The sequence below is a fragment of the Danio rerio genome, chromosome 4 (assembly GCF_049306965.1).
Source record: "Danio rerio strain Tuebingen ecotype United States chromosome 4, GRCz12tu, whole genome shotgun sequence".
Taxonomy (NCBI): domain Eukaryota; kingdom Metazoa; phylum Chordata; class Actinopteri; order Cypriniformes; family Danionidae; genus Danio; species Danio rerio.
In genome coordinates, this window is record NC_133179.1 from 71,050,708 (window position 1) to 71,076,749 (window position 26,042).

General features: G+C 39.4%; 2 protein-coding genes across 6 annotated transcripts in view; both read left to right on the forward strand.

The window, feature by feature from the left end:
* rab3ip (RAB3A interacting protein (rabin3)) overlaps positions 1–26,042 on the forward strand; it is an 847,807-nt gene that overhangs the window by 189,561 nt on the left and 632,204 nt on the right. The gene's annotated exons all lie outside the window — the stretch shown is intronic.
* The window catches only part of ptprb (protein tyrosine phosphatase receptor type b), a 95,272-nt gene that overhangs the window by 4,813 nt on the left and 64,417 nt on the right, over positions 1–26,042 (forward strand). For 3 of the 4 annotated variants that reach the window (XM_021474899.3, XM_021474898.3, NM_001316727.1), the window contains 4 exon segments: positions 9,592–9,855; positions 14,724–14,987; positions 20,794–21,063; positions 21,823–22,095. In XM_021474899.3, coding sequence (XP_021330574.2) covers positions 9,592–9,855; positions 14,724–14,987; positions 20,794–21,063; positions 21,823–22,095 — 1,071 coding nt within the window. 4 annotated transcript variants of the gene reach the window in all.

Below are 26,042 nucleotides of genomic sequence, written 5' to 3' on the forward strand. Positions count from 1 at the left end.
TGATGTCAATTTTCAAAACTCTTGACACAAAACTCTAAACAGTCCCTAGTTTTACCACAGACTCTCCAGTATTCAAAACTCTGCCTGCTGAGTTGATTTCCTTAAAGAAGTCTTGCATTTGCAGGATCATTGGTTCACATATTACTTTTATCATACAAATACTACAGGAACACAACTTTAAATCACCAGCACACAAGATGCATACAATCTTTAACAATCATTAAATATTGCTGTTTAAATTATACGATACAGGTTTCATAATGGTTTATAAACAAGTGTAAAGTGAACAGAACAGACAGTGAATACACTAAACTAGTTTTATTCACTCCGTCATAATGTAAGTTCACTGTAATGTTTTTCTCACAGCACTTCCCTATATAGAAAGCTGATATATTGCATGATATATGACAACATATGCAAATTACAACTGGATTACACAAACTGTATATAAAATGTCTTAATAGTCAATAGTTTGGCAAAAATCACTGTTTACGTTTTTTTCAACCATATCATATAGTGTGTTCATATACAGCCATATGGTCACCTATACAAGTTATAGGTAATATATTTGTAGAGGTAAAACATAACATAATAGATAATATATTTACGCACATTTATTTAAATATTTGTAATTGTAATAGTTGATATTTTTGAATTGCATGACATTTTATAAATGTAAAATTCATATTACTATTATATCACATATGTAATTCGCATATATTTCTACAGTTGAAGTCAGAATTATTAGCCCCCTTTTAATTAAATTTTTTAAAATATTTCCCAAATAATTTTTAACAGAGCAAGGAAATTTTCACAGTGTGTCTGATAATATTTTTTCTTCTGGAGAAAGTCTTATTTGTTTTATTTCGGCTAGAATAAAAGCAGTTATTAATTTTTTAACAACCATTTTTGGGACAAAATTATTAGCCCCTTTAAGCTAATTTTTTTTCTCGATAATCTACAGAACAAACCATCATTATACAATAACTTGCCTAATTACCATAACCTGCCTAGTTAACCTAATTAACCTAGTTAAGCCTTTAAATGTCAGTTTAAGCTGTATAGAAGTGTCTTGAAGAATATCTAGTCAAATATTATCCACTGTCATCATGGCAACGATAAAATAAATCAGTTATTAGAAATGAGTTTTTAAAGGTATTATGCTTAGAAATGTGCTGAAACAATCTTCCCTCCTCTAAATAGAAATTGGTGAAAAATAATAATTCAGGAGGGCTAATAATTCTGACTTCAACTGTATATATCAGATTTCTATTTCGGGATCTGTGTTTCCATCAGTCTGGTCTTGTGGATTTGGTCACAGGTTCTCCTCTACGGCACAGTGGTGTTTTAATTGCTCAAAAATCTTGGAAAGATCCTTCTGTCAGTGTGAATCCAGGTCTGACATTGGTCTGCTGTGATTGAGATGTCAAATCTGTAATCACTGTCTGTAAAAGTGGTACACGGAACAAAGAAACCCTAACTATTGAATAAGGATGAATAAAGGTGAAATCTATAGATAATGTAGTCCAGTTGGGTCATCTTCTGTGGTATCTGATGTCATTTGATCTATCCTGAAACTTTCATCGCTTAACATGTAACATTGTACATCAGTTTCCTCGCATCAAGAGTAACGCAGCAGTTATTTATCATTGTGAGTGCTTGTATCAGTTGATAACAACATCATGTGAAGAAAATGAATATGCATTTATTTCAAGTGTAATGTTTGAGCTGCATTTTGAAATGGGATCAACTTGATGTGTAATTGTGTTATATTGAAAAGGTGATCGTAGTTTAATGAACAAAGTATCTTTGACTTGAGTGTATTGTATCCAAACATTTGGAAAAAAAGAGTTAAGAGTTTAGCAAAAACGTACAATTTTGGCACTGGTTGTGAATCTTGTGTCTAGAAAATTGACACCAGAGTTCTGATATTTGTGGCAAAATGATTGTAAAAAACTGTAATATATGCCACATGTGTATATATATATATATATATATATATATATATATATATATATATATATATATATATATATATATATATATATATATATATATATATATACATACATACATATATACATATATATATAAATATATTTACACATATATATATATATATATATACATAGAATAAAAACGATCCACGTCCACACTAACGTTTTACCCAGCATTTCAGAGCAGCTCTCCGTCCACACCAAAATGCTGAAAACACACATCACGTGACCACACACACACACACACTCTCAGGCAAGCGCTGCAGCATTTCTACCCAGATGAGAGCTGTGCTGGTCCCGCTGGATCTAATCTCTCTATATTTGTTAAACGTGATATTTAATTAATCTTCTTGTATTTATCTAACGACATATTCCCCGACTTTGGTGTTTTGAATCGATTACTTGTTCACAGGTAACGTGTTTTGGCTGAGTGAAAAGATAATAATTAATGTAACCACGTACATTCTGTATTTCGACTCATCGCTTGCCTTTATTTCTGATAATGTATAAACTTATTGTGCGTTATACTTTTATAATGGCTATTATGGATTATCAAAACTGACATTCAGCAAAGCAGAGGATACGTTTGGTATTTTCAATGAAAATGAAAGGAGGCAGTGATGTTATATAGGCTCTGTTTTATTATAAATATGCATACAGTGAAGATGCAGCACGACGTCCAAGCATTTCTGCTGTCTGTTAAGTTGTTAATATCAAAATGAAAATAGGCAGTTCCTTAAATCATGTTTACATTTTATTGTTGAGAAACCGAAACGACGTAGCCGGGATGATGTGAATAAGGTTATACAGTACACTGTTCCCTTTGAAGATTTACCGGACATGTCCTCAAGGGTTTTCCATATCAAACTTGTGAAGTCCGAACTTACAGGGAGAGGATGCGAGACTGAACTGTATGTGTAAGCTACTTAATATTGAGGAAAAGCCCCAATCAGATTGCCCTAATGGCAACGTTTTCAGACGTCTCTGTTTTCCCCCATCCACATTAAGACAGAGCAGCAGCGTTTTAGGATGAAAACGGCCTCTCCAGCGTTTTCGAAACCCTCAGTTTTCGACGCTCGAAAACTCCGGTGTAGTGTGGACGGATGGCGTAACCGTAGCAAAACTTATGCGTTTTAAAACGAAAATGCATTCGTGTAAACGGGACCTTAAGATATTTTGAAGAAACGTGACAACCTGAAAACATAATAATTCCAAATAAATACTATGGAATTTATTGGTTAGGAAAGCAAATACTAATGAAGTTAAAGGTTAAAAGTGTCTGGCTTTCTTTAAAACATATATTTTTGGGGTGAACTATTCCTTTAAGAGCCGCTGCCTTACAGCAAAAAGGTCGCTGGTTCGAGTCCCAACTAGACCACTTAGCATTTCTGTGTGGAGTTTGTCCCCAACAGTCCAAACACATGCACTATAGGGGAATTGAATAACTAAATTGGCCGTAATGTATGAGTGTGTGTGAATTAGTGTGTATGGGTGTTTACCAGTTCTGGGATGCAGCTGGAAGGGCATCCGCTGCGAAAAACATATGCTGGATAAGTTGGTGGATGCGCGGTTCGTTCCGCTGTGGCGACCCCTGATGAATAAAGGGACTAAGTTGAAAGAAAAATAAATGAACTGTCCCTTTAAAAATTGGTGTAAACAGATTATGTAAATCTCGATGTGTTATGTGCCGGGGAAATCCAAATGGCCAAATGTCAGAAGCTGTAAATATGAGGAAAAGTCGGCCTGTGCTGATAATGTGCTGTGTGTGTGCGCGTCTGGGCTAAACTCCAAAACAGGAGTTTGACTGTGGGTCAGTGCTTTCAGACTGCTCTCTCTCCCTCCCATCCGGCTCATTGTTCTTTTGTTCTAAAATACACAAAGACTCGTTAGCTCTCAGAGGTCAGTCTGATTACAGTCGCACTTATATAACATGTGCAGTGACCCGCGACTTCATGTAGACGCGAGGTTTAAATTATGATATTACCCCAAAACATTATCAGACATCAGAGGTGTTGCTAGACGTAAAGCTCTACTGGGGCACAGCTCCCCCTCAAAAAAAAGAAAATAAAAAAAAAATATATATATATACATTGTCATTTAGCAGACGCTTTTATCCAAAGTGACTTACAAATGAGGACAAGGAAGCAATTTACACAACTATAAGAGCAACAATGAATAAGTGCTGTAGGCAAGTTTCAGGTCTTTAAAGTCTAAGAAGGAAAGTATTAGTAATTTTTTTTTTTTTTGTAGTACAGTTAGCGGTGGAGCCAGAGAGGCAATTGCAGATTAGGAAGGCAAGTGGAGATTAAATAGTTGAGTTCTTAGTCGTTTCTTGAAGACAGCGAGTGACTCTGCCGTTCTGATGCAGTTAGGGAGTTCATTCCATCAACTGGGCAGATTGAGTGCGAGAGTTCGGGAAAGTGATTTCTTCCCTCTTTGGGATGGAACCATGAGGCGACGTTCATTCACAGAACGAAAGTTTCTGGAGGGCCTATAAATCTGCAGAAGTGAGAGCAGATAAGGAGCAAAGCCAGAAGTCGCTTTGTAAGCAAACATCAGAGCTTTGAATTTGATGCGAGCAGCAACTGGCAGCCAGTGCAAACGGATGAGCAGCGGAGTGACATGTGCTCTTTTAGATTCATTAAAGACCACTCGTGCTGCTGCGTTCTGAAGCAGCTGAGGATATATATATATATATATGTATATATATTAGGTTCAATACCAGCCTATTAAAAGGGGTGGTTCTTTTTTTTTCAGATATTCGAGGTTCAAATACTGCGTTTAAGAGACATTTTAAGCACTATTTTGCTCTAGATTGGCTTGTCGGAGGGTTATCATTCCTTACCACAAATTTTGATGGAACAAAAATACTTCCAACATGTTTGTCAAAGTGCGAATCATACTATTTTTGTTGAAAGAAATTTGTTTCTTTCTTAGTTTTTTTCACATTTATGCACCTGCAAAAATGATCAACCAAGCTGTATGTATGTCAGTCTAGTATTTGACGCTGTCATTTGGCGACTCTTCACTGGTGTGTATGTAGAATTAGCTGCGTGAGTAAGATGCATCTCTGCTGTTGGTTGTAATGTGAAGTAAATCCACACTTTGCTGAAGAAGAGTTGACAAACACATGAGCAATAACAACTCTACCTCATACGCCACCATTTTTGTGTTTGATTGCGCATGACTTACACTCTTCTACACACATTGTGTACTTGCATGACGAATTTTAACGACACTCATTTTCAGGTGTCTCCATTGACACATGAACAACACAAAAACTGCCACTTTAAGGATCGCTTTTAGATTGATGTGTTTTCAGTCATAAAGTGCTGTTGTTGAGTATACAAACTGGCAAAATACATTTAAAAATTCCCATTTTTGTCAGAAAAAGATGTGTAAATGGCAATGGTAATGGTTGATCAGCTTTTCTTTCAGTCTCTTCCATACCTCAGTAGCTATTGTGAGGTTTTTTTCAGATTTATCTGCTATAACATTCAGTTTTAAGGTTTAGGTCAGGACTCTGGGCTGGTTATTTCATTAACACTGGCTTCTGGTTTCAAGGAACCGCTTTACCTCTTCCACTGTGTGCTGTCACAGAAATTTATGACCGACTGATTGGCGGATGAATGCAGGGAAGTAACTACATGCTGCTATTGCATTTTTACTTTGCCATGAAGCTATGTAAGAGGTGACATGCCCATTGAGCTGAATGACTTTTAAATGCAATTCAATTGCAAGAATACAAAATATTATGTTTGATAATTAAGTTTCACAAATAATTTAGGTAGTCATAAACATATCTGAGTGCTATGTTGAATATTGTAAAATTGGGAAGTTTATAATTGTAAACATACATGATACAGTCACAGGAGAGCAGAAGCATTTACTGTAACGTGCATTTCTCTATAACGGAGAATTTGTTTCTAAACCGTTTTCAGACTCCTAGTGCTCCTGTGAAAATATACTAAATAAGCACATGCAAGACCTTTTTATTATTGAGTATTGATAGCTTACAAAGAAGTCATTTGTAAAATTGTCTTACAAACATAGATATGGTGCGGTTTTAGCCCTGTGGGGTCCAGTGCTTAATCGGTGACAGATGTTGGAACTTCCGTCATGTAAAAAATTGTAAAAAGTAGATGGTAACACTTTATTTTTATGGTCTATTTGCGTATTAAGCCCCGTTTACAAAAGTGCGTTTTAGTTTTAAAACGGCGTTTTGGATCAAAAACGATCTGCGTCAACACTAGCGTTTCTGAACAAATCTCCGTCCACACTACGCCACCAAAAACGTATATCACGTGACCATTCGCGCACTCTGGGCATGCGCCTTCTAGTATAAACAGAAAGCATGTGTCTCGCTCAGCATTTGGTTACTGTTAGTCAACAAACGCCGGTTGAACATTAAACGCGATGGCAAAGAAAGCAAGAGAGGTATTTTTGTGGATGGACGACGAGGTCGAGTTGCTACTAAACTTAACAAATGAATACCTGCACAATGGCGCCTAAAACAGACAATAGTGCAAACAACGCTTCCATTTCTGTGCCCATGTTGGCATTCCGGTAGCATTGAAACCATGTGTTATAGTCATGTGATAGGGACTTGACGAATAAGGGAAGGATACGCAATGAAACAAAAGCCCCAATCAGCTAGCGAATCTTAGCAGTCCCGCCTCCGTTTTCAGATGTCTCCGTTTTTCCTCGTCCACACTAAGAGCAGCATTTCAGAATGAAAACGGCCTCTCCAGCAAAACGCTCCGTTTTCGGCACTCGAGAACTCCGGCGTAGTGTGGACGGATGGCGTAACCGTAGCAAAACTTATGCGTTTTAAAACAAAAACGCATTAGTGTAAACGGGGCCTTAGTAGACTGCTTCTTCAACATTTAACTGACTATAGGAAACTTTGCAAGTACGTGTCAACTCACACTAACCCCAACCTAACGGTCTACTTATAACCTAATGAGAATTAAGTTATATTAGGTTAGACCAAACTGACCATCAAAATAAAGTGTGACCAATCAGGCTGCCAGATATATCAGCCAGATCTCACGAAGAATCAAAACTGTGTGATGTTTTGTCAGTATGGTGGCTAATTTATACGAATTCATACAATTTCAGTCTCGTGAAAATGTATGATTCTTTTTATAAGGAGGCATGACACCATACCCCACCCCTAAACCCAGCTATACATCTTAGATGATACAAATACATGAATGAATGGAGTAAACACGAACTACCGCAAAGCTGTATAATATTCGCACATATTGACTTTCTAATGGCACTCATGGAGAAAGTGTGAAAAAAGTCATAGGAGGTTGCCAAGATTTGACCTTCAACCTTAAAGGTTTCTTATCCTGTTTTCTTACAATACAACCTCATTAGGAAGAGCTTTCTTAAAAAAGCAAAGAGCGGCGCTATCATGTTTGCACATGTAGGATGTTGGACATTCTGCAGCTTTCACTAAGAATAATTCACAGCGGGACCCGCTGCGTCCACACCTTTCCTTTCTGCACACCAGTTCACACAGAGCGCATGGAGAAGGACTGTTATTATAATGTCTGCCAGAGGGGAAATCTATCCCTATACCTGACTACCTTCATATATACTCTGCAAATGTAGTCAACTGCAGTAATAAACATGATAGGCATTTATAGCAGTGGGTTTTAATTAGGGGGTCAGGACCCACTATTGGTGTCTTAAACGGTTTTCAAGAGGCCCTAATTTACATACAGCTTAATAAGCCCAAAGCCCTTTTGAGGTAAAAAGAAAAAAAAAATCTAACGTCAGGGTTTACTGAAGACACGCAGTGAAACACTCTGAAAATGCACAAACACAGTGGTTTAAATAAATCATTTAAAGCCTCAAAAAGCAAGTCGCTATGTTCAAACATCTTGAAAATAAATTTTAGAGGGACAATCCTTAGATACACCCATGACTACATAACAAGTACTATAGTAATTGGTGTAATTGTAATTACACTAATACTTCATATATATATATATATATATATATATATATATATATATATATATATATATATATGTATATATACACTTGAAGTCAGAATTATTCACCCCCTTTGAATTTTTTTTTCTTTTTTAAATATTTCCCAAATTATGTTTAACAGAGCAGGGAAATGTTCACAGTATGTCTGATAATATTTTTTCTTCTGGAGAAAGTCTTATTTATTTTATTTCGACTAGAATAAAAGCCGTTTTTAATTTTGTAAACACTATTTTAAGGTGAAAAGTATTAGCCCCTTTAAGCAATTTTTTTTCTACAGTCTACAGAAAAAAACATTGTCATACAATGACTTTCCTAATTACCCTAACCTGCCTAGTTAACCTAATTAACCTAGTTAAGCCTTTAAATGTCACTTTAAGCTGTGTAGAAGTGTCTTGAAGAATATCTAGTCTAATATTTTTTTACTGTCATCATGGCAAAAATAAAATAAATCAGTTATTAGAGATGAGTTATTAAAACTATTGTGTTTAGAAATGTGTTGAAAAAAATCTGCTCTCCGTTAAACAGAAATTTATATATATATATATATATATATATATATATATATATATATATATATATATATATATATATATATATATATATATATATATATATATATATATAAAGAGCGATAGCAAGTTTCAGCTGTGTGCAACGCATTAATATTTAAAATGGCGTGTATGAAGATGCATGATGGGATTTGTAGTTTGTTTATGTAGCTTTTATTAATTATTAAGTAACCGGTGGTCATCATGTAACTTGGCGTGTTGTTTAGATTTTTGCTTAATTATCTCTTAAGTAACTGTAAATTAAATTTAATCTCTATATTTCTTTCCCTCAAAGTAAAACAGTGTAGTATAACAAAAACTGACTAAATTAGATTAAATAATAGTCTTATTTTAAAAAGAGATCAGGAATAAAGTGTCTCAACTGAGATATGCTGGGGTAATGAGCAAAACAAATGAAAGCTTTGTAAAAAAAATGAAATTAAATGAAAAAAAAAAATATATATATATATCTMTATATATMTMTATMTMTMTATATATATATATATATATATATATATATATATATATATATATATATATATAGAGAGAGAGAGAGAGAGAGAGAGAGAGAGAGAGAGAATAAGAGAGAGAGAGTATATATAATGCAAGATTTAAAGAGATCGCTCCACCAAAAAAAGCCAAATTACTCTATTATTTCTCACCCAAGCGGTTCCAATCTTTTATGAATTTCTTTATGATATATATAGTGCGCATTTTAACACATTTTTAAACATAGTTTTGATCATTTCTAATAACTGATTTCTTTTGTCTTTGTACATCATATTATTTTACTACTTATTACACAATTTACTAGTATTCAACTTAAAGTGCCATTTAAAAGCCTAAGTAGGTTACTTAGGTTAACTAGATAAGTAAGGATGTTTAGGCAAGTCATCAGACAACAGTTTGTTCTGTAGCTAGTAAAATATATATATATATATATATATATATATATATATATATATATATATATATATATATATATATGTAATAATTTTGAAAAATGCTAAACATCTTTCTGTGTTTATTTTCATTAGGACCTTCAGCGGTGGAAAATCTACAGGTTTCTGGTGATGCAAACAGCTTGGATGTTTCATGGCAGCCTGGTAAAGACAAAACAGAGCGATACTGGATTGTGCTCATAGACAGCAGTGGCAGAGATTCAGCATGGAACTCGACAGTGGCGAGCACAGCCACTTCATATACAACGAAGGGATTGATTTCTGGACGACTCTACAACATCACTGTCGTTACAGAGGTTGGAGAGCTACAGAATTCAGCGTCCACACAAGCACAAACAGGTATTTGAAATTGTTTCCTCTGTATTTTAAGCAGGCATGTTAACACCCTTTCCTGTTTAAAGGGCTGAAAGGTTACCTTGTTCACCTTTTGTTATCTCACATTACGTCATGTTGCCTTAATCATTTCGTTTATTTAACCGTGTGTGCTTTATTTATTTGATTGACTATAGTCATTCGCATTTTTAAGACTTAAACGTACAGTTCACCCAAAACTGAACATTCTGTCATCATTTACTCACCCGTGATTCGTTCCAAACCTTTATGAGTTCTGATTCTTTTTCCCGCACACAAAAGAAGATGGAAACTGTAACAATTGACTTCCACAGTATTCAGTATTATAGTATACAGTGTATTTGTAGCCTTCTTCAAAATATCTTCTTTAGTGTTCAACAGAATAAAGAAATCCGTAAAACTTTGGAACCTCATGTAGTTTGTTTTTTATGCTACACTGTTTTACTTTGGGGGAAAGAATTACAGATGTTTACTTTAATTTACAGAAAAATTACTTTAGAGACAATTAAGGTAAAATCTAAACAGCACACAAAGTTACACGATCACCGGCGATTCACTCCTGGCAGATCGCTTGTGAACTACACGTCACATTAACAAACTACAAATCCCATCACGCCATTTTGCACGCACCAGTTCCCGATCACTGATGAAACATGTTATCGCTAATCATTCGGACTACTTATGCACCACTGATACACCAGTTCATTACTGATTCTTTGGTTTCTGTCGCTGTTTGTTAGTGTTTGTGTTGCTGTTTGTTTTGCCTACCGTGTTATTTGACCATAGCCTTGTTCATTGTTATATTCTGTATTGCCGCATATTTTAATCACAAGGCCGTTAGATGACTACGATTTGGATTGTCCATATGTACCAGCATCTCCTGACCATTGCATGCTTGCATGACTATTCTTATTAAACCTGCAATTGGATCTTCAACACCAAAGTGACACCAAAGACCAGCTGGATAGGCTCGCGGAATGTGCTGCGTCCCATTTTACATGACCTAAACATATATGTAGCACTTCAGTTTAGGTCAGAATTCGTGCTTAATAAATAGCTAATTGGTAGTTTATTAAGCTATAGTGTCACACTGTAAAAAAAATTCGCAATTTTACGGTTTATTTCCGGCAGCTGTGTTGCCAGAAAAAAAAAACGTAAATTAGCTGCCGTCAAGTTACAGAAATATAGCGTAAAATAACGGATAATATATTACAGAAATTTACCAGAAATGTCAATTTAAGGAAATTTCTATAATCCGTTATTTTACGGGATGTTTCTGTAATTTAACGGCTGTTAATTTATGCTTCTTTTTTTTCGGCACTACAGCTGCCAGAATAAACCGTAAAGTTGCTGATTTTTTTACAATGTAGTTAATGGGTTGTTAAGAACATGAATTGTGACCTAAACGAAACTATTACCAAAACATTTACTTTTTCCTGTGAGTGAAGTGTACAGTAGAGGAGTCGGCAATACATGGGATGTTCCACTTGGTCATAATTGTGCATCTCATTAAAACGCCCTGTTGATCAGCTTAGTAACAACTTAGTAACAAGTAACAACATCAGCATTTCTTTCATTGGAGAGAATGAAAGATCTACAATGGCCTCCCTATTCATTCTACAATCGCACATGTCTGCCATGTTTGTAGTTTTGATCAAATCCTCATCCTCATTCCCAATATTAAACATTTTAGTGTCCATGGGACACTTGGATTTGGATTGTCCAGAAAGAAATAACAGCCATCTCTGCACCTTTGGGATGTTCCTCATACTACAATCTGGGACTCAGATTATATATCAGATACAGTTCAGAAACGTCAGATTCAGGTGTTAAAAATGCAACACACAATACATTTGCTGCCAATTTATCAGGAAACAGGCTTTTTCCACAAATATTACATGTGATAATCCAGTTTCCACATGTTTGGATGTAAACATAGCTACTCCACCTTTTAAACTCTAATGTGTCAGGGTTGGCAAGGAGAAACCAAACACAGAATAGACAGGAGAACACGAGGTTTGTTCACGGGATGGACCCAAGGCAATGCAGAAGGACAGTCCACACAATAGTGCAGGGTGACGGAAGGATGGATGATACAGTTGTAATAGTCTTGTGGGGGTGGAACAGGCTGGTCAGGAAAGGTAAATTCCAAACTTCAGGTCAAGCAGTCGGTAAGTAGCTAGTGCAGGGGTCACCAAACTTGTTCCTGGAGGGCCGGTGTCCTGCAGATTTTAGCTCTAACCCTAATCAAACACACCTGAACAAGCTAATCAAGGTCTTACTATAGGTATACTCGAAACATCCAGGCAGGTGTGTTGAGGCAAGTTGGAGCTAAACCCTGCAGAGAACCGGATCTCCAGGAACGAGATTGGTGAGCTAGTAGAACCGCAGGTTTGGGACAGGGGTGGCATACAGATGGAACATCAAGCCAAGCGGGATTTACAACCAGCAGAGACTCAGGAGGCGAGTGACACAAGCAACACAACAGGACTAAACACAAGACAAGAAAATATTAAAGAAGAGCAAGCAAAAAACAAACTACCCTGCTGAAAAATCCAGCTTAAACCAGAGTAGGCTGGTTGGCTGGTTTTAGCTGGTTGACCAGCCTGGTTTTAAAGGGGTTTTGGCCATTTCCAGGCTGGTTTCCAGCCATTTCCAGCCTTAAACTGGACATTTTGGCTGGGCTCCCAGCCTGGCTAGGCTGGTCAAGCCGGTTTTAGCTGGTCATCTCCCAGCCTGACCAGCTAAGACCAGGCTGGAAATGGCTGGAAACCAGCCTGGAAATGGGCAAAACCACTCTAAAACCAGCCTGGTTGACCAGCTAAAACCAGCCGTTTTTTCAGTAGGGTAGAACAAAGTAAAAACAAAAAATATTTAGGAGGGAAAAAATAGAGCTTGAGAAATAAAATTAAACAAGGGACTAAATAAAGCTACTAAAACTAAAAACAAAAGGCCAAAAGAAATAAGCCGTAGCTAGAAATAAAACAGAAAGCAAAACACAGCCAAAGGAGCTAAAAATAAAGAACTAACAAAAGACTAGGACTAGACTGGGACTGCTGGATCACAGAATGTCACGAATGGGGGAGAATCACACAAAACGCAAACATCCAAGTGCAGCAATTTATTAACAAAAAGACAAAGGTATCCAAAAAGATGTTCAAATCTTGCACAGAACTATAAGCAAGATACAAAAACTGGATGACAAGACGAAGGAACTGGCAAAAATCCAAAAACGGGTAAAAACAAGGACATGGTAGGAGTGTTAACAAGTGCTAACAAAAACGAACACAAAAAGGAATCCAAAAATAATCGTAATACAAAAAACTAGAAAACCAGACAAACATACCAGACGTGAGGAACTAACAAAACCCTAAGGCAACTAAAACAGAGGACAAGAGGGTTTATAAAGACAGGACTAAATTAACAAACATGAAACAGCTGTAACACAACACAATCAGTGATACAAAGGATTATGGGAAATGAAGTGAAACTACAACACAAACAAGTGCCCTCAAGTGTCCAAACTAGGGCACTGCAACAGGTGTGACAGAAATGGCAAAATGAAAACTTGAAATAAATTTTTAGCTACAAACAGAAAGACAAAGGAAAATGACAGCAACTTTGCTGAGAGAAGAGAAAAATCAGAAAGGTAAATGAATTCAAGATCAAGATCAAAAAGATTAGTTCTAGACTAAGACTACACAAAAGAAACAAAGCTAGACTGCATACAAACTTCTATCAAGTACTAACAGGATTAGCTAGACAAGCACACTAAAAGACAGTGAGACGAACTAGCAAGGACAAAGGGGGAAATGACACAGTGGTTGCATCCGAAACCGCCTACTACTCAGTAGGTACTGCATTTGAATTTAAACGTACTACTCGGACATTAGAAAAGTTCGCTCTATACAGTATGAATGTGAAAATTATGAATGGAATTCGGACGTACTACATCCGCCATTTTGTCATGGTCACGTGACCTACCTGCGTCAGTTGCGTCGCTTTACTCTCATTCATGAATTCGCTTGTGGGGCATCATGGGATAGCGCAGCATGCATGCGATGCACAATCCAGAATCTCGCCGGAAGTAGTAAGTCATGCGGGTACTTCTCGCATACTGATTTTCGAATTTAATGAATTTGGACATACTACTCGGCTCGCATACTGATTTTAGCGTACTATATAGTATGGAAGTATGCGGCTTCGGACGCAGCCCGGATTAAAGGGAGTAGAGAGCACGAGGAACAGGTGAACATAATTAGACAAACAAGGACTGAACAAGGTGGCGAGGCATAGGAAGACGAGGAGGCAGGACAAGGGGAGCACATGGCCAACACAACAAAAGAGACAGCCATGGACTAATACACAAAACAAGCAAAGAGACATCAAACACAGACAGGAGTGACAGGGCTGTAAGGGCTGGATCCTGACACTAATGTGTGCAGAAAACAAGATCAAAACCAAATGCATGACAATCTGTGCCAGATCCTAGGTCACTAAAGCCAGTACTAATGTCAGAAGTGAAGATCCATCACATTTAGATGAAGGATTGTGAGAACATTTTCCCTTTTTTACTTTAAACATCAAGGTATTACAGCATTGTTTAAACAGCTGTTGCAGGAGTTGATGAGCACAGAGAGCTCTGCGAGTTGTAGTTCATTAGGAGGTAAACTTCAACAGAGACTACACCGCTGGTGAGCGGACTACTACAGGAAATAATCGCCAGTGGTGTTGATCACAACACCTAGAATCCAAAGCACATTATTGACCATATTTGGAAGGGTGAACACTAATGAGCTCAGCTTTAAAGAGCCCAAAAAGTAATGTGCCTAATCTAATCGTCTCTCTCTGTGCAGCTCCAGCTTCAGTCTCTAAGCTAAGAACGGAGAACAACGGCGACCAGAACAGCATCAGGGTTCTGTGGGATAAAGCTTCTGGGGACGTGGATAGTTACCTTGTCAGTCTGACGACACCTGGTTCAAACTCTATTGAGAAAGTCTTACCGCCTGACAACACAGATGTAGTGTTTGAGAATCTGAGTCCTGGGAGGAGCTACCAAGTGTCTGTCAGTACCAGGAGTGGAGCCCTTTCTAATAAGACATGGATCACAGGAAAAGCAGGTTAGTAAAAGTTGAATGAAGGTGCCGTTTCAAGAGTTCACACTTAGCTGATGATTGATTACAAAGCTTGTTTGGCGTGCTGTCCCGGGAGAGAGCTCTGAGCTCATGAGATCCTCGAGCCCGGGGCTCCCTCCCGTTTGCAAGGCGAGAGGGAAGTTTGAGCTCAGGTAGATCTGGAGAACTCCCCAGCTGTAGTAGCTAATGAACAGATAGTGATTGCTCTTAAGAGAGAACTACTTACAGGGAGCATGTCTGTGATGCCCATTTGGAATCAACTTAAGTTGCATGTTTTTGGACAGTGGGAGGAAACCGGGGAACCCTACTAAAAAAACTGCTTAAACCAGCCAAAGCTGGTCAGGCTGGTTTTTGCTGGTTACCCAAGCTGGTTTTAGCTGGTTTCCCAGGCTGGTCATGGCTGATTTGTCAGGCTGGTTTTAGAGGGGTTTTGGCCACTTTTTAGCTGGTCTTAATTATTCAGGTTGGTCTTAGCTGGTTTTAGCTGGTCAAGCTGGTCTTGGCTGGTTTTAGCTGGTCAAGCTGGTTTTAGCTGGTCGGGCTGGCTTTAGAGGAGTTTTGGCCACTTTTAGCTGGTTTTAGCTGGTAAAACTAGTCTAAGCTGGTTTTAGCTGGTCAGGCTGGTATTAGATGAGTTTTTTGCCACTTTTTTAGCTGGTTTTAGTTGTTCCGGTTGGTCGTAGCTGGTTTTAGCTGGTCAAACTTGTCTTAGCTGGTTTTAGCTGGTCAGGCTGGTTTTTGCTGGTTTTAGCTGGTTTCCCAGGCTGTTCATGGCTGATTTATCAGGCTGGTTTTAGAGGCGTTTTGGTCACTTTTTAGCTGGTCTTAGTTAGTCAGGTTGGTCTTAGCTGGTTTAAGCTGGTCAAGTTGGTTTTAGCTAGTTTTAGCTGGTTTTAGCGGGTCAGGCTGGTTTTAGAGGCGTTTTGGCCACTTTTTAGCTGGTTTTAGCTTGTCAGGTTGGTCTTAGCTGGTTTTAGCTGGTAAAACTAGTCTTAGCTGGTTTTAGCTGGTCAGGCTGGTTTTAGAGGCGTTTTGGTCAATTTTTAGCTGGTCTTAGTTGGTCAGGTTGGTCTTAACTGGTTTTAGCGGGTCTTAGCTGGTTTTAGAGGGGTTTTGGCCAATTTTTAGCTGGACTCTTTTGGTCAGGTTGGTTTTAGCTAGCTTTAGCGGGCCAGGCTGGTTTAGAGGGGTTTTGGCCACTTTTTAGCTGGTCTTAGTTGGTCAGGCTGGTTTTAGCTTGTCAGGCTGGTCTTAGCTGGTCAAGCTGGCTGTTCCTAACTGTTTTAAGCTGGTCAGGCTGGCTGGTCTTAGCTGGTTTTAGCTGGTCAGGCTAGTCCTAGCTGGTCAGGCTGGCTGGTCTTAACTGGTTTTAGCTGGTCAAGTTGGGAGACCAGGTAAAACCAGCTTAACCAGATTAGGAGACCAGCTAAAACCAGCCTGGCCAGGCTGAAAGACCAGCTAAAACCAGCCTGGCCAGGATAGGAGACCAGCTAAAACCAGCCTGGTCCGATTGAGAGAACAGCTTGACCAAATTGAATTGAATAATGCAGGGCCGGCTGAAAGCAATCATAAGCACGTGATCCTCTCAAAATTAGTTTATAAATAAACTTTACTTAGTGCATTAATTCAGTAAGTTAAATTGTTAAGTTAAATTGGTAAATTGTAAGTTAAACCTTGATACCTATATAGGAGGTATAATGCTTAGGTAAGCTCACAAAATCTCCAGAGATGGTTTTATATGCACATTTATTACCCTTCATTATATCCCTAGTGTAACGAAGTGGATGCAGACAAAAGACTCGCGAATCCAAATGCAGTTTAATAGAATCAAGGCCATACAGGCAAAGGTCATAAACAGGAGGAAAACAATACCAATAGGGTAATCCAATAATCGTGGTCAAAATACAGGCAAGAGGTCGGATTAGGAAGCAAAGGATCAAAACGATGAACAAGGCAAGGATCAAAAACACGGGAGAATCAAACAAGGAAAACGTTTCGTAAAGTTGATAAAGAAACAAAACTCGGCAATAAAAGTTTCATCTACACTGTCTGGATTATTGTCAGCTATTGCAGGAGTTGATGAGTACAGTGAACTCTGCGAGTTGTTGTTCATTAGGAGGTAAACTTCAACAGAGACCACACCGCTGGTGAGCGGACTACTACAGGAAATAATCGCCAGTGGTGTTGATCACAACACCTAGAATCCAAAGCACATTATTGACCATATTTGGGAGGGTGAACACAAATGAGCTCAGCTGTAAAGAGCCCGGTTCCTGCTGCCTTATTCACTCACACATACACACAGCATGATGTACTCTGAAATAAACATGTGCAAAACAAAACCTTATATTTGCCATACTTAACAAATTAAGTGGATGCCTTGTTAAATCTTTGCAACTAAAGTTGTAGAGAGGTTTGTTTAATCCATCAGGAAAAAATAAAACTATTTTTTTCCTTAGTTGTGTTGTGAATGAAATATAGGCTAAATTCTACTTGACAAAAAAAAGATCAACAGAGATGTATTTAGAGTTTTTGAATAAGACGAAGGATGCCTACTTTGAAATCAACACATGGCCTTAAATAATAACTAAAAGCACTACAGAATGTTACGTTTTCACACTCATGCACACATTCCATTCAGCTCATCTTTATTTCTACAATACTTTTACAATGTAGAGTGTGCCAAAGAAACTTCCCTGCTGAAAAATCCAGCTTAAACCAGCCTAGGCTGGTTGGCTGGTTTTAGCCGGTAAACCAGCTTGGGTTTAGAAGGGTTTTGGCCATTTCCAGGCTGGTTACCAGCCATTTCAAGCCTGGTCTTAGCTGGTCAGGTCAAATTACCAGCCAAATCCAGCTAAAACCAGCTTGACCGGCCTGGTTTAAGCTGTATATAGCTGGTTTTGGCTGGACTTCCAGCTTGGCTAGGCTGGTCAAGCTGGTTTTAGCTGGTCATCTCCCAGCCTGATCAGCTAAGACCAGGCTGGAAATGGCTGGAAACCAGCCTGGAAGTGGCCAAAACCCCTCTAAAACCAGCCTGGTCGACCAGCTAAAACCAGCCAACCAGCCTAGGCTGGTTTAAGCTGGATTTTTCAGCAAGGTTAACATAGAAGTTCTAGTAAATGCAAACGGTTTCAGTCAAGTTTTCAGAGTTGAAGTTCTGCTTAGTTCAGCTCAGCGTGGTTTAATTTTCACTGCTGAAAGTCCAAACACGGAAGAGCCATCGATGCGCAGCTCCACAAGTCCCAAACCAAACAATCCAGTGGCGAACACATGCATGTATTCTGTCAGTGCTGCCGAGCATAGATTGTGGCGTCACCTGCTAGACACCTGTAGCTTGTTGGTCGGGGTTCAAAGGTCAAACGCATCAAATCACATGCATCAAATGAATCTGAATGGCACTGATGTAAGCTACATTGTAAATTTGTTGGTTATAAGGTGGAATCATTTTCACAGCATAATACTCACTTCTTACCATTGTTATGATGAGGCACGACAACAGAAGTGGAGTTCCATATGCTGCATTTAAAAAAAAAAGAATGATCAACCAGAGCAAAGCAGTACTATAGTCCGCAAGAGTAATCCAATAAGCAGGCGAAGGTCGGTGTTTAAACAATCGTTAAACAAGAAAGAGCGAGGCAGTGGCGCAGTAGGTAGTGCTGTCGCCTCACAGCAAGAAGGTCGCTGGTTCGAACCTCGGCTCAGTTGGCGTTTCTGTGTGGAGTTTGCATGTTCTCCCGGCCTTCGCGTAGGTTTCCTCCGGGTGCTCCGGTTTCCCCCACAGTCCAAAGACATAAGGTACAGGTGAATTGGGTAGGCTGTAGTGAATGTGTGTGGGGATGTTTCCCAGAGATGGGTTGCGGCTGGAAGGGCATCCGCTGCGTAAAAACTTGCTGGATAAGTTGGTGGTTCATTCTGCTGTGGCAACCCCAGATTAATAAAGGAACTAAGCTGACAAGAAAATGAATGAATGAATAAACAAGAAAGAGTCCAAGAAACACTTTCAAGGTCCACAACAATGATGGTTTGTGTGTTTAAATTCTGTGTGTATTGTCCTGCAGCTGTGTAGTGTAATCAGTGTCCAGATAGGTAACAGCTGTAATGGGTGATTAGCACAACGCATGGTGGGAGGTGTAGTCCAGTTAAAGCCTGGTTGAGTATACAGAGCTAGTCTACACCGCAAATATGCTTTTTACTTAGATTTTTAGTCTTGTTTCTTGGCCAAATATCAAAAAATTCGTAAATCAAGAAGCATTTTCTAGACAAGCAAGAAATATGGTCTTGTTTTAAGAAATAATATATCAAAATTAAGTGAGTCTGTCCTAAAATTAGCAAAATAATCTGACATTGTGCAAGCAAAATAATCATATTTTTCGCTTTTCTTAATTTTGGTGTATTATTTCTTAAAACAAGACTATTTTCTGCTGGTCTGGAAAATGTAAGAATTCTTTTTAGATATTTGGACTAGAAACAAGATTTTTTAGACACACAGTGTAGTGAGCCTTGTTGGCTGATAATCGTGACAACTATTCACTACTTTTAGAAGATACTTTAACTTACACTACAATTTGGGGGAAAGTAATGGTACTTGAGCAAGATGTTTCGTTACTCTTTCCACCCCTGCTAATGTACACTGGTATTGTAACACCGGTGGGATGACACAAACAACTGGGGTAAGATCCAATATGCAGGTTTATTCAGTGGTCAGGCAAGCAATGGTCAATACAGGTGCAAACAGGTATGTGTAGGCAGTCCAGAGTCGTAATCAGTAAACAGGCGATAGGTCAAAAGGCAGGTGGCAGGCAGGGAGAACAGGTATACAAGACTTGGTCTAAACACGGGTAAACAAGACAAGGAAAAACGCGCTGTAGTGTCATCATAGGATAAACAAGACTCGGCCAACTGAAAGGGTGAGTGTGTGGCTTAAATGGTTGTGCAATCAGTCTCTGACAATCCTCAGGTGGTGTGAATGTAATCAGACTAGATGAGTAGGCATGTGTGTTTGGGCGAAGTGCATGTATGAATATGTAGTCCATCAAAGGCGGAAGTGTAGTCCATGGTTTGGTGAGTGAGAACCAGCGATCTAGTGGGATACGATTGCTGGTAATCATGACAAGTATTATTGCGTTAATAGCTGAATATCACTGTTTACATTTATGTTGTTGCTGTTGGAATATCTAGCCAATTCCATGTGTGTTGAATAAAAAAAGGTCAGGAAAAGGTTTTCTTTAATGTCAAAAATATTAGTAATTTATTAGATATAAATGAATAATTTGAGCTTTGGGTTATGTTACCCCAATGCAATACAAGAATTACATTCAGGAGGTTCGCAACTAACTTACATTTCCCTGACTCCGGCTTATATACACAACTGATATTAACAGGTGGAGTTTTGGTGTAACGTCATTCTGCAGTCCTTGGGCTGTTGCACCCAGACATACTTCCTCTTTCTGCAACCCTTCTCTGCACGCCAGAACTGAACAGTTCAGTGCATATTCAATATATTTAACAACTACTACAAGCAATCCAGCTCCTTGTGACATGTCTAGACTTCTTGTTAGTCTGGAGCAAAGCCCTCCGCACTATATTTATTCTTAGTCTGCTATTTCCCTCTTGTCAGCAGTTCCCTCTAAGAAGTATGATATCACAGTGAGAAAGAAGAAGTATGGTTAATATATGGTATCATACAAAAGAAAAAGATTGATGAATCTGTTGCTAGTCTAATATTTTTATTTCTAAATAAAGACACAAATAAAAATGAATTCATTTTTCCCCACATTGCTTCCATCACTAGATCCAGGAAAGGTGTCAGATCTGGTGATAGAGAATCTGTCGGTTCGCGGAGCACTGAAGATCTCCTGGACGCCACCTTCCGGCGAATGGGAGCACATCCGTGTTGCGCTCTCAAATGGGAGTGAAGTCCTCAGGAACCAAACTGTGGGTAGAACGGCAAAGGAAATACTCTTGTCAGGGTTAAATCTGCTGCCAGGCAGAGTTTACAGAATGGCCGTCAGCGTTGAGAATGGAGGCCTGGCTAATACGGTCATATATGAGGGGGAAATAGGTAACCACGTGTGCTTATATCATTAAAATGAATTTGGTAGTTTACAATAGGTAGCAATAGTTTACAACAACAAAGATTTAGCATTGCTGGATATGTTTGCGCAAATTGATCAATTAAGCTGTTAACGTAAAGACAGATTATGTAATAAATCAAGTCGTTCATGTTAACTAATGTGGTCCCACTTTATATTAAGTGTCCTCAACTACTATGTTCTTACATCAAAAAAAATAAATACAATGTACTTACTGTGTTTATAAAGTGTTTGATAACACTTGTGGTGCTCTTGAGTTGGGAAAGGGTTTGGGTTAGGGCCAGGTTTGGTGGTGTGGGTAGGTTTATAGGTGGGTTAAGGTGTAGGGAATGGTTAGCAGTGTATTTACAAATGTAATTACAGAAGTTAATTACAGATGTAATTACATACTGGTATTTAATCAAGCATAAGTACACAATAAATACATGTATTTACACAATAAGTACATTGTAACAAACTATTAATACCTTAGTAAGTACATATTAGTTAAGGCCACTTAATATAAAGTGGGACCACTAATGTAATAATTAACACATTACACAATTATTACTAATGTAATAATTAACACAACTTTTAGTTAACATCAACAAAGGCTAAGTAATGCTTAACAGATGTGTTGTTCATTTTAAATTCGTGTAAACTTAATATTTAAATTATTACAACCTGTATTGTGGTAAACCGAAGTCTGCACAATGTTATGATACCTGATTATGTATGGTCTTTTTCAGGTCTTCCCCCAGTGTCTCAGCTGCACGTCCGCCACTCAGACGAGACGTCTCTGAGCGCGCTGTGGGCTCATGCCGCTAGCTCATCGTCCCGCGATGGCTACATCATACAGCTTTTCCAGAGCAACACGTCTACAGTTATTCAGACACGAAACTTGAGCCGGGACATGAGAGAGTGCACCTTCAATGTGCTCACACCGGGTCGCCTGTATGACATCACTGTAACCACCACCGCCAAGATCATCCGCAGTTCTGCCACACTGCAAGGCAGAACACGTAAGATTGTGTTTCGTTTTCTCAGCAGGACTGCTTATGTCTTTATTTTTGGATGAGAAATTCATAAAGGTAAATAATCAGTGCAAGGCACTTGAAAAATAAGAACTTGAACTGATTCTTTTTTAGTTTTTGCAAAATTTCTAGTTGTTTAACAATGAACTTTATCAAAAGACTGTAGCAAATTTGTTTTTTTCTTACGCTACACTAGAAAATATATCAACCCGGGCTCATTGTGGAAACTTAGTCCCGCGGACGTTCCTGGAGACCGCGGAATACGTCCCGGCGGGTACGTACGGCTGCAGTTTTTGTTTTTGCGAATCCGCGAGAGGCCGCTGTTGTGCGCTTTTTCGCACCTCAGACGCCTCTCGCGAGTGCAGTTCGCGGCCGCGCTGTTCTCGCGTGAACCCACCGGAGGCCGCTGTCCGACTGACCGGATGATTGACTGCGCGACCGGCCAATCGGCCGACCCCCCCCCCTCCTTCCCTAAACCCAACCAATTTTACAGATCGACCCGCCCGCTCGCTTCCCTAAACCCGAGCAACAGTTTACAAAAAGCCGTCCAAAAAAATAAAAGCCCCGATTTATTATTTTTTCTACCGCGTTTTCGGATTTCGCCGCGTTCTCACCCTGTAACGAAACTCGTTCACTTAATTTTGGGGATTCTGTTTTTGTCTTACCTGATTGCTGTAACCGCTCTGCCTCGGATTTGAAACCGATCGCCGTGGTCAACTCCTCTCTGCATCTCGAGCCTACCGACGTACACAGTGAGCTGAGTGGACAAACGAGTTGCAGCGGGGAATCCCTCCACAAGGAGGTAAGGCAAGCGTGAAAGGGAACAGCGTCACACCGCCCCGCAGCGTTCGCTTGAAAAAAATAAACGCGACCGTATGTACCCCCCGCGACGTATTCCGCTGTCTCCAGAAACGTCCGCGGGACTACGTTTTCAGAATGAGCTTGGGTTGAAATATATACACTCACCGGCCACTTTACTACCTTACTAGTACCGCCTTAGACCCCCTTTTGCATTCAGAACTGCCTTAATCCTTCGTGGCATGGATTTAACAAGGTACTGGAACTATTCCTTGGGTCTGTATTGACATGTTAGCATCGCGCAGTTGCTGCAGATATGTCGGCTGCACATCCATGATGTGAATCTCCCCGTCCGCCACATCCCAAAGGTGCTCTATTGGATTGAGATCTGCTGACTGTGGAGGCCATTCAAGTACAGTGAACTCATTGTCATGTTCAGGAAACCAGTCTGAGATGGTTCACACTTTATGACATGGCAGGATGGATCCATGGATCCATTCTTTAATGTTGTTGATGCCAAACTTTGACCCTACCCTCTGAATGTGGCAGCAGAAATCGAGATCAGAGCAGGCAACATTTCTCCAATCATCTATCGTCCAGTTTTGGTGAGCCTGTGTGAATTGTATTCTCAGTTTCCTGTTCTTAGCTGACAGGAGTAGCACCCGGTGTGGTCTTCTGCTGCTGTAGCCCATCCGCCTCAAGGTTGGACGTGTTGTGTGTTCAGAGATACTCTACTCTTTGTGACGAGTGCTTATTTGAGTTACTGTTGCCTTTCTATCAGCTGGAACCAGTCTGGCCATTCTCCTCAGACCTCTGGCATCAACAAGGCATTTGCGCCCAGAGAACTGCCGCTCACCGGATAGTTCCTCTTTTTCAGACCATTCTCTGTAAACCCTAGAGATGGTTGTGCTTGAAACTCCCAGTAGGTCAGCAGTTTCTGAAATACTCAGACCAGCCCTTCTTGCACCAACAATCATGCCACGTTCAAAGTCCCTTAAATCCCCTTTCTTCCCAATTTGAACTGCAGCAGATCGTCTTGAGCATGTCTACATGCCTTAAAGCATTGAGCTGCTGCCGTTTGATTGGCTGATTAGAAATTTGGGTCAACGTGCAGTTGGACGTGTACCTAATAAAGTGGCCAGTTAGTGTATATGTAAACAGTTTACAGTTTTGTGATTCACAGGATTTTTCATTTATGCTTATAATTTGCATTATGGGAATTTGATCTTTCCTTTAACAACCTTTGATGTTGATAAGTCAGAAAAAATAACTTTTATTGATATTTTAATAGTTTGAAAGGTCATATTGTCTGGATTGTATTGTCAATAGTGGTACAAAAATCAGTAATAAACCGCCAGTACTGGCGTATTACAGTTTTTTTACAATGTTATTTTTAAATTGTTTCGAGCTACCAAAATTAAAGTTACTTTGTTAACTTGTACAGCTGAATTTTCATATGCCCCAAAATACATTTCATAATTGTACATAAGTGGGAAAAGCCTATGAATCATGAAAAATGGAACCTGTTAATAAAGTAAAGTATTATTTTACTAATTATAAAGTATTACAAAAAACAAAACATGTTTGGCCTACAGTACACAAAATAATCATTGCAGGATTGAAAATGTGGTGGTGATTAAAAAGAAAGATATGAGGTAATGTGTTTAAAACAGATTACAGTAACAATAAGGCATTAAATGAAATAAAAAATGCTGTCAACGCTAAAAGTGAGCAAACAATCAACTCGCACATAGCATTTAATGTTATTATTAGTAACACCAATTAACTATAATATATTTAAATGAATTAAATAATCATTAAAATAACTTGATTGAAGTTCATTTAAGTATTAAATTTCAGTGCACTAGCCAGTGGTAAGAGATAGAATAATTATAATGAAACATTACAGCGGTGGGCAAACTCAGTCCTGGAGAGCCGGTGTCCTCCACAGTTGAGCACCAACTCTAATCAAACACACCTGCTTATGATCTTGAAGACACTGATTAGCATGTTCAGGTGTTTTTTGATTAGAGTTCAAGCTGAACTATGGACAACGGCCCTCCAGGACCGAGTTTGCCCACTCCTGCATAATGCCGCAGTCACACTAGTGCAGGGGTCACCAATCTCGTTCCTGGAGGTCCGGTGCCCTGCAGGCTTTAGCTCCAACTTGCTTCAACTCACCTGCCTGGGTGTTTCCGGTATACCTAGTAAGACCTTAATAAGCTTATTCGGGTGTGTTTGATTAAGGGTTGGAGCTAAAATCTGCAGTTTGGTGATCCCTGCAATTGAGTTTGAGCTTGCAGAATTCTGTTGTATGGCGCTGCAAAAAGGGGCGGGAATAAATAAGGTGATTACCCTGCTGAAAAAAACAGCTGGAAGTAGCTGGTTTTAGCTGGTCTCCCACCCTGGCCAGGCTGGTTTTGGCTGGTTTCCCAGCCTGGCCAGGCTGTTCAAGCTGGTCTCTCAATCTGACCAGGCTGGTTTTAGCTGGTCTCTCATCCTGGTCAAGCTGGTTTTCGCTGGTCTCCCAGCCTGGCCAGGCTGGTCAAGCTGGTTTTAGCTGGTCTCCCATCCTTGCCAGGCTGGTTTAAGCTGGTCTCCCAGCCTGACCAGCTAAAACCAGCTAAGACCAGCCAGCCTGACCAGCTAAAACCAGCTAAGACCAGCCAGCCTGACCAGCTAAGACCAAATTGTCCAGCTAAAACCAGTCAAGACCAGCCAACCTGACCAGCTTAAACCAGTTAAGAACAGCCAACTTGACCAACTAAGATCAGCCTGACAAGCTAAAACCAGCCTGACCAACTAAGACCCGCTAAAAAGTGGCCAAAACCCCTCTAAAAACCAGCCTGACCAGCTAAAGCCAGCTAAGACCAACCTGACCAACTAAGGCCAGCTAAAAAATGGCCAAAATCAGCCTGACCAGCTAAGACCAGCTTAAACCAGCTAAGACCAAACTGACCATCTAAGACCAGCTAAAAAGTGACCAAGACGACTCTAAAACCAGCCTGACCAGCTAAAACCAGCTAAGACTAGTTTGACCAGCTAAAACCAGCTAAGACCAACCTGACCAACTAAGACCAGCTAAAAAGTGGCCAAAACTCCTCTAAAACCAGCCTGACCAGCTAAAACTAGCTTGA